The 10274-nt window shown below is 36.2% G+C and overlaps 1 protein-coding gene across 1 annotated transcript in view; it reads left to right on the top strand.

Annotated features, from left to right (window-relative positions):
• Window positions 1-10274, top strand: part of Kdm6a (lysine (K)-specific demethylase 6A) — a 202156-nt gene that overhangs the window by 71604 nt on the left and 120278 nt on the right. Inside the window, exon 5 of the mRNA XM_013030841.1 lies at window positions 8235-8293. Coding sequence (XP_012886295.1) covers window positions 8235-8293 — 59 coding nt within the window. The remainder of the gene's footprint in view (window positions 1-8234; window positions 8294-10274) is intronic.

Raw genomic sequence — 10274 nt, 5'->3', positions numbered from 1 at the left:
CCTTCCCTCCCCCTTCCCCTCCTCTCCCTCTCCCCCTCCTCCTCTCTCTCCTCTTCCCCTTCTGGTTTTTGAGTCATAAAGATGACAACCAGATGTGGATGGGCAGAATTTAGAGTTCCCATCTAAGGCTCTTTCCCTTTTGTGATTTCCTTTTTTTAGCAGGTTGTGCGATCTTTCCCCAGTCCTCCACTCTGGTTTCAGTGTTTGGGACAGAAAAGTAGCCTTTGTTGGTAAATTTTATTAGTGACCCACCACTGATATAATTAAATTAAAAAATTGTTATTATAAATGTGTTGTACAGAGGAGTTAAAATTACACAAGTCAGGTAAAGAGTATTTCTTTTCACTGACATACTTTAAAAAAACCTAGTTTATGGTTTGGTGACTTTACTGTGATTACTTATTATAATGTAATCATTAATGTATTAAATGACTGCAGTAAACACTATTCTCTAAATTAACTTGCTAATGAATAAAGCTTAATAATTTTTCCTGCATTTCATGTAGAAGGTGCAAAATAATTTAAGAAAAAACAAAACCTAAACTCATTATAAATAAGAATATAGATTGCTTTTATGATTTATGGTATTGAATATAAAAATAGAATTAAAATCAAAGTGCAAACTCAGTGCTGTTATGTAAAAGGATTGTAAGGATTTATGGTACTATGCCAACAGAGGTACTTTTACTGATTTTTTAACTTTTGTAATCTCTTAATAGCTTGTTTATACTTTTACTAAAAATTATGAAATTTTCAAATAAAACCCATTTTTTCCTCATTTTTTAAAACCACTTTTGTTTTAGAACAGAACAGATTTTGAATTATGGCAATAATGCTTGCCTAAATGGAGCTATTGATTAAATGTTATGGAGACATGGAAAGATGAAGAACAGTCTTTGAGCTAAAATGGCTGTTGTAAGTCAAACAATATGCATATCTTAGTACTTTGATTAAAATATTTGTTAGTATATCTTTGCTAATTAGCAAAACAGTAAAAACTGTGAAAGTTAGTTTATTAAATTTAAGACCTACTTTTATAAATACCTTTGATAGAGTTAGGTTAAAATTTAATTTGGGACACTCCCAGCTGCTGAACATGATGAAGTATTTCAAGAACTCAAAACTTAGAGATTAGCATACATATAGTTTGGTGTACTAATTATAATATTTTGTCCTTAAAATGGATTCACTAGAAAGGTTGAAATAATACTATTTGAATGCCTGATTCAGTACGTTCTTAAAAAATGAGAGGGGGGCTATGTGAAGGGGAAACAAAGGAGGAGGCAACAATGCTTGATAAGAAATTTACTCATTATCTTGCCCATGTAATTATAACTCCTCTGTACGGTATTTTCACAATAAAAAATGAGAGAGAGAGAGAGAGAGAGAGAGAGAGAGAGAGAGAGAGAGAGAGGGAGGGAGAGGGAATGTGAGTATGAGTGTGTGTTTGGGGTTTGAACCCATGCTTGCTAGGCAGGTACTACTGCTGAGTCACTTCCTGTCCTAATGCTAAGTTGCTGTCTAGAAGATCTCTTTCCTCCTCTCCTCCTCTCTCCTCTCTTCTTCCTCCTTCCTCCTCTCTCTCTTTGTCTGTCTGACTGTCTGTCTGTCTGTCTGTCTGTCTCGTGTTGTCCTTGAACTTTTGTGATCAAGGCTGGTGTTCTACTACTTGAGTCACAGCTCCACTTCCTGATTTTATTCATTTATTTATTTGCTTTAGGGGAGTGGGGTTAATTGGAGATCAGAGTCTCAGGGAATGAGACTGAATGGCTTTGAGTAGGGATCCTTATATCTCAGCTCCTGAGTTGCTTTTATTGCTTCATTTTCCTAGGGTAAAGGTCTTTTTTCCCCCTCCTCCCCAAATCTCAATAACAACAACAAAATAACTCTGCCTCCCCAAAAGAGGCAGTGTCTACTTGGTTTACTTACAGACCAAGTAAAAGCTTGTTTTCTTTTGAAATCATGACTACCAGGCCTGGCCTTGTCTCATCTGAGTTTCACTTAGGGTTGATGTTTTTCACCATTGAGTAGAAGTATTTTTTTTTCTTGTCCAACTTGGGTCTAGGAGTTGAGAGTCTGCAAATTAACTACCAATAGATTAACTGGAGGGGGGAAATATCCTGCACGGGAGAATTGCTTTGATGAATAACTGAGTAACCAGAAATGAAGGTTTTATTTTATCAACCAAGAGGTGGTGGTAGCTTAGGACTTAAGTAGATAAGTATGGAAGCTTCTGTTCAACTTTGTTTTAGATCAGATTTGGACACACATTAAAGTGGAGAAGATAAAAGATGTCTCATACTTCTTGTCCTACACTTGCATATCCTCCTTAATAATAAGCATCCCCAGTAGAATTTTATTAACATCTGTGAACCTGCCCTGATACATCTTCATCACTCAAAGTCCATGCTTTACATTAGGGTTTACTCTTGTGTTGTATATTTTATTGGCTTGGAAAAAATGTATAAGGATATGTAACCACTACCATTATAGTCTTAGGTAGAATATTTCACTGACATAACAATCTTACAGTTTACTTATTCTCTGTCTTATCCTGCCCTTGGCTTTGATTTTCCTCATCGGCTTTTTGATGCTAATGGACAGCTGAATTCCTTCTTCCTACTGCTAAGGGTCAGTCTTTTTCCAATGTGGAACTCCCTTCAGGTGGAAGGGTGTTTATGCCAGTTTGGGTAACTGCTTGTTGTTCAGATGTTTTTCAATCAAAGTAATATTCATAACACTGTATTGTGCTATTAGTCCCTTATGACATGCCCGTAGAAGGAAGGGGAAAAAAGGAAAGGATACCCACCACCCCCTGCCAACACACCAGAAAAGCAGCTTTTCTAGAGATCACATAATAAAAACTTTCTTTTTTTAATGACTAGAATTTTGTCACATCACCACTTTTTTGTCACTGAAACTGGCCAAGAATGAAGGGTATTCATCACGGATTTTCCAGCCTGAGCTGGGTTGAAACTCTGATCCTCAGATTTCTGCTTCCTGAGTAGCTAAGATCATAAGTGTGAGCCACCAGCATCCAGCTGCAAGTGTCTTTTTTTTTTTTTTTTTTTGGGTCGGTCGTGGGGCCTGAACTCTGGTCCTGGGTGCTGTCCCTCAGCTCTTCAGCTGAAGGCTAGTGCTCTACCACTTGAGCCACAGTGCCACTTCCGGCTTTTTTTTTTCTTATATGGTGCTGAGGAATCAAACCCAGGGCCTCATGCATGCAAGACAAGCCCTCTACCACTGAGCCACCTTCCCAGCCCCTGAAAGTGTCTTTAATTGTAATGCCATGTCTCTCATATCTGGGATTGTACAGCCCAGAACCCTGATTAAAGTAACACAGAGCATTGAGGAATGTAAGAACTATTTGTTATCTATTGTTTCTATCTGGCTAGATAGGCCAGAGCTATATTGTGAAACAGTATTGGTGAACTACTTACTAATAAATGAACCACGACCTTTATTGCAATAGCTTTACTGTAACGGACAGTATAAGAGCTAAGAGCTCCCACCTACTTGAGCCATGCCTGAAGCCCTTAAAAAATTGTTTTAAAATAAATAGCATCTTGCTAATTGTGTGTAGGCTGGCTTTAAACTTGACATCCTACCAACTAGTTTAGATTCTCCAGTTAACTTATAGTAATGAGTTATGCCCAGTGCTAAGGTAGGAACTTTACCACTAAGTATTTGCACTGAGGCAGGCATACAGTTGCCATTTTGTCTGCAGTTTTGCTTTCTGTGGTTTCAGGAACTTAAAGGCAACTGATGCCTGAAAATACTAAGTGGAACCTTTTTAGACATAAGGGGTATGTTTTAAACTGCTTGCTGTTTTGGGAACATGATGGAATTTGATGCCATGCTCCTCTTGCTTGCTTGGGACATGACTTATCTTTTTGTCTAAGCTCATCTCCATTGTATATACTACTTGCTTATTAGTCTCTAGTCCTTTGGGTTATCAGGTCACCAAATTTGGGATGATAGTGCCTGTTTTCAAATTACTTTATTAAATAATAAGTAGTAGTTACATTGGCAATTTGGATATGCAAAAAAAAAGCCATAAAGTCATTGCTTTAAGAGAAAGGGAAAAGGTTTTTAGGTTAATGAGGAAACAGCAAGCAAATTCATATGCCGAGGTTGTCAAAGTCTATGGTAAGAACATATCTCTAGCTATCAAATCATAATGAAGGAAAAAGAAATTGCTATTAGTTTTTTGGTCATACTTCAAACTGAGGGACTTACAACCACAGTAAGTGATTAGTTCAAGATGGACAAGACATTAAATTTATAGTTGGAAAATATGGTTAAAGCATACATGTTCTAATTGCTGGCAATGTCTTGTGCCAGAAAGTTTTTGTCTTTTTGTTTGTCTTTTTTTTTTGGCCTGTATGAAGACCCGAGCAAAGAATCCTCTGGAAAGAATGGCACTAAGCCATTTACTCCAAGTAAAGGGAAGTTATAAAGACTGAAAAATGTTTGGACCAAAAAAAAAAATCCTAGGGAAGCTGTTTGTTAGTAAAAAAAAGTTGCTGCCTCATTTTCAGTGGAGTTAAAATTGGATAAAGAAGAAAGAGCCATTATTTAGCTCTTTTTGAAGAAAATGCCCAATAAATATACCTATACTGATGAACTTACAAAGAAGGCACTAGTGCATAAAACAGAGATATGGATTGACTCATAGTCTGTGGTAAAGCTGCAGGACATGTGATAAAGAGTCCACATACTTTCAAAAACAAAACAAAAAATAGAAAGAGCATAAGCTTTTCAGATGCAGTACCCAAATACTATACTAGTCTCTCTTCTTAGTCCTAATTATGCTTCAGTAGCGGTTAAGTATTTGTAGTTTGACCTATACCAGTAGATACTACATAGTCTTTTGCTATTAGATGCTAAATTCATTGAGGATAGGGAGTTCAGTCAATTGTGTTCCTACCATAGAAAAGAAAAAAATACCTTTTCTTAGGTTCATTGGTGGGACCCTCTATAATAAGAGAATGATCAATAAGAGAAAAGCTGGGGCTGGGAAGGGAGCTCAGTGGTAGAGCGCTTGCCTTGCATACATGAGGCCCTGGGTTCGATTCCTCAGCACCACATAAGCAAAAAGAAAAAAGCTGGAGGTGGCACTTTGGCTCAAGTGGTAGAGTGCTAGCCTTGAGCTGAAGAGCTGAGGGACAGCGTCCAGGCCCAGAGTTCAGGCTCCACGACCGGACCAAAAAAAAAAAAAAGAGAGAGAAAAGCCTACAAAATTATATAAATTTTATGCAACATGAGGGTTTTCATAGGGAAAACCCAAAGAAAGTAAACCTGAGTGTTTTTATGCTAGGTTTGATGGAAAGTGCACGTCTTCTACTTTGCTAGGATAAAGGATATGAGTAGACTGAGGGGAGACTAGCTAGTTCTGTTTGTTCAAATTCCTCACCATGTCATTTTATATTCAGAGAGGGAGGTATAAGGAGGATACCTCTCAAATGTGGGTTTTCTGCACTTTCTTCAGGGGAGAAGTGTGGAAAAGGTCAGAAAATACTTTACACATAAGCTGTTTTTCGAAGATTCATTCAGCTTAAATGTTCAGTCAGATGTCAAGATAGTACATTTGGGGTACTGTGTTCTGACTCCTGTTAATACTGTCTTTACTGTATCTACAACTCTGTTGTCACTCAACAAGTACTCACTAATATTTGAATAATTTTGTTTGCAATTTCTATAAAATGAGATTTGACTCCTAGTTAATAGAGAGGGTCAGGCCTTACACTAACATTGGGTCATTGAGCACATAGGTTTAAATACACAGTATTTAGCAAAACTTTGGGTAATGTGCTGCATTGAAGCACACAATGCTACATGATAACAGGAAATACAGATGGATGACTAACATTCCTGTCTTTGTGCATTTTGTTTGATGAAGTAGAATTAGTTAATACATAATAACAAAAAAGTAGTTAAAGGTGAGCTCTGGGGGCTGACCCAGATTCATTTCCCATGTCTGCTTCTTACTATCTATTCCTTTAAACAGATTGCTTGGTTTCTCTCTCTCTCTCTGCATCAGTTTGTTTATTCTATAAATGAAAATATCTATCATATCACTTCATAAGGTTTTTAAAATCTTAAAATATATAACATTACAATTATGCACAAAACTAAGTTCCTATTTATTGCACAATAATGTTATACGATACATTATACTAATACCAAATTTAGAGTTTAGAAAGATCACCTCTGATTTGTGGGCCAAGCTGTAAAGCTTCACCAGGAAGATGGCATTTAAATGAACCCTAAATAATTGTTATAACTTATATTGTGGCAGGGATAAAGAGAGACAAAGATGAACCATAAACAAAATAAGGGTATTGAGAGAATGTAGAATGTGTCCTGAAAATAGAAATGCCCTCTACTCAATACCTATTTCCACTATACCTTTCCCACCCTTTCTGTGCTGTTATCTGTTGTTTCTCAATCTTTACTGCTGCCTCTAAGAAAGCAGTTGTCTTTCAAATCTTGACTTATTCTGAGTATCCATGCTCTCCCCTCACCCCCATCCCCTCCACTGCATACTTCGTAAGAGTATATTTCATTCATTTGGACTTGGCTCAATCTTTGAATGTTATCCTTGTAGTACATGCTCAAATTATGACAGTAAATGAGTGGTCTTTATTAAAAAGTTACGACTAAGTTTCTAAATACAAATTTTTGAAATGAATCATGTCTGAGACCTTCATGATTGCCCCAATTTGAAAATATTCTTGTCACATATAATCTCAGCCAGAAAATTTGGGATAATGATGATAATTTAGCAAAATAATTCTATTATTAAAAAGTGATCACATGCCCCAAAAGATAGCACCCACCTATTTACATTTTTATCTTTAAACATCACTAATTCTTTTTCTCAAATCTATGACTGAAAACAGTTGTCAGATTAAGTGCCCTAGTTCTCTCACACCTATAGCAAGATTTCTCTCAGGAATATCCCTCACTGGTGGCAGAGATCCCCATCAGGATAAAGTCCCAGTTGCCTGCAGCCATAATTGTCTCCATAATGAATTCCTCATTGACTTCTTTCTTGCCTGACTTCTGTGCTGATTTCCTAGGTTCAATATCCCAACAAACTATTTTGTTTCAGAGTCTATTTTTTGGGAAATATTAAAAAAAGACAGTATGACAAGGATAATTTTAACAGATGAATTTTTTTGTATTTGGAAATGAGAAATTTGTGATTTTAGAGATTGAATCACAAAGATTAGTGTGAAAACTGAAGAAAACAAGATTTATGAAAATAGATTGGGTTGGTTATTTGTATTACATACAGTAGATTCTCAAAACATTTGTCCTTTTTGGCAAAAAAATAAAGTCTAGGCAGCTAGTTCCTATTTGGAGTCCAGAGATGAAATGAATCAGGATAAGTGTTGACATTTGTTTTATACTGCAAAAGGAATTAATAATGGTTAAAGCCCAAAATGCAACCCTCTAGTTTTTATTTTGTTTGGCATATAGTTTAAAGAAACAAAGACAAACAGAAAAACCCTTTTGTTCTTGTTGTTTTAGGTATATATTGTGCATTTTAGTTAAATTCAGACTTTCTTCTTGGTAATATTGAACATGAAAACAGTTCAAGAGCAGAGGGAAGTGGAGGGAGGGTGGGGAGAGCCTGAATTTGTGAGAGAGTGCCCACAACAAAGCACAGGAGACTAGGGTAGCCTAATGTTAATATTTTCTTATTCCTGAAAAAGATTTTCATTTTAAGTAGATATTGAATGTTGTTAGTAATTTTTAAATTTCAGGGTTACTTTGATTAAATAGAAACTAGAATATCTCTACAAATTAGATTCTGTGCTATCTGCTGACTCAGAATTTTATTTTGTTGTTTAAAAATATATTGTAATATAGAATAATACATTGTAATATAAAGTTTCAAGCATTAAAAATCTTAGATACCGGGCTGGGAAGGTAGCTCAGCAGTAGAATGCATGCCTTCAAGCATGAGGCCCTGGGTTGATTCCTCAGCACCACATAAACAGAAAAAGCCAGAAGTGGTGCTGTGGCTCCAGTGGTAGAGCTCTAACCTTGAGCTGAAGAGCTGAGGGACAGCGCCCAGGCCCAGAGTTCAGGCCCCATGACTGGCCAAAAAAAAAAATAATAATAATAAAATAAAAATCTTGGATACCATATTTTATATTAGTAATATGCATTATGTATAAATATTTTTCCTAAAAGTCTCTTTTTTTCCCTTTTCTTTACAGAATGCTGCCTTTTTATATGGTCTTGGTTTGGTCTACTTCCATTACAATGCATTTCAGTGGTAAGTTAACATAATTATTAAGCTAGTAATGTCACTTGTTTCCATGAAGTAGCTTGTTTAGTTTCTTTGTTTTTCTTTTTTTCTGTAGTGTGTATGTGATAAACAGAATATTTTAATATCAGTAATTTTATACTTTTCAATAATATGTTGAAATGACTAGATTGTTCCTTTAAAAATAAAAGTATCCACCCTTTTTAGATGAATTATTTCTATTCTTCAGACTTTGTCAGATGATTTTGATCATAGAGGGCTGAGGTTAGAAAGCTTTTTGGAATTTCTCCATTCTGCATTGAGAAGTGACTTTGATTGATCTCAAGATCTGTGTATAAACTACCTGTGACAAGTTGTTATGTCGAAAATGAACTTTACAACTTTGATGGGGGGGAGGATGGGAAGGGATGGGAAGGGGAAACAAAGGAGGAGGCTACAATGCTTGATAAGAAATGTACTCATTATCTTGCCCATGTAATTGTAACCCCTCTATACAGTATTTTCACAATAAAAAATAAAAATTATTAAAAAATAAACTACCTGTGATGCCTAGATCACTAGTATTTTTACCTTTTCTGACTTCTAGAGAAGACTTACTAAATCCCACCCCCACCCCCTCCACCTCAGTGTGGGCCCTATTATTATGGCCTTTGAGCCATTGTTGTTTTTCTGTTTGCCAGACACAGTGTGCTCTAATAGAACTCAGAATTTAAGTTGGAAGATTGATATTCTGGTTGCAGCCCTGCTACTTAGTTTGATCTTGAATTAAATCCCCCCCGCCAATCTTCTTTTTAGTACATTGCAGTAACATGCTTTTAAAAAAGAGTTCTGATGATCAAAATGAGAAACTATACATTTTATAAATTGTAAAGCCCATTAGGCCTTTAAAAAACTGTATCCAATCTTGTCAGAATCCCTTTTATGCTCTAGAATTCTAAGCTGTGTGCACTTGATAGTCCACAGAAAGATGATGGTGTTTTTTTTTTTTGCCAAATATTTTTCATATGCGTTGGAAGTGATTTGATACAGTTTTACTAAGGATGAAATTTTAGGAAAAGATGGCTTTTCTTTTTTTTTTTTTTTTTTTTTCGGTCGTGGGGCTTGAACTCTGGGCCTGGGCGCTGTCCCTCAGCTCTTCAGCTCAAGGCGAGCACTCTACCACTTGAGCTACAGCACCACTTCCGGTTTTCTGGTGGTTTATTGGAGATAGGAGTCTCATGGTCTCTCCTGCCCCAGCTGGCTTTGAACTGCGATCCTCAGATCTCAGCCTCCTGAGTAGCTAGGATTACAGGCCTGAGCCACCAGTGCCCAGCAAAAGATGGCTTTTCTTATTTGGATTTTTTTCTTCCTTCTGAGCTTTTGATCCTGTTTTCTTTTGATCATATATGGAAAACACGGCATTATTGGAGAACACCTGTGTGCCTAGAAAATATTATAATCATTCAAAACACTTCTATTTTTGGGTAAACTTTACAAAGGTGTGATTGATCTTCATGAAAAAGCTTTGTAATCTTTTTCTTTATTTCTTGCTTTACAGTAATCTCAAGTTTTCTGATTTAATGTATAGTGTATTATATTTCAAACCAAGGATTATTTCTGAAATCGTACAGATTTTTAGAATCCATCTTTGAAGATAGAATTGGAAATTCTAAACTTTTAGAATTAGAAATTATCCCAGAGATAATATCATTTTTTATCCCCTTAATATTAGGTGGGAAAGAGAATAGGTGTATTAAATAATTATAGTATTAAATAATTGCTTAGTGATTTACATTTAGATTCACCAACCATTTTTTTGATTGTGTTCTGTCCCCAAGCTTGAAGATTAGTAGGTGGTTAGCTTTATTTTTTAATTGATATTTAACTGTTTTTTTTTTTTTTTTGGTCGGTCGTGGGGCTTCAACTCTGGGCCTGGGCGCTGTCCCTCAGCTCTTCAGCTCAAAGCGAGCGCTCTACCACTTGAGCTACAGCGCCACTTCCGGTTTTCTGG

This window comes from Dipodomys ordii, unplaced genomic scaffold (genome assembly GCF_000151885.1).
Source record: "Dipodomys ordii isolate 6190 unplaced genomic scaffold, Dord_2.0 Scaffold134, whole genome shotgun sequence".
NCBI lineage: Eukaryota > Metazoa > Chordata > Mammalia > Rodentia > Heteromyidae > Dipodomys > Dipodomys ordii.
The sequence above is the reverse complement of the archived record's forward strand: the minus strand, read 5'-3'. Positions and strand labels throughout refer to the sequence as shown.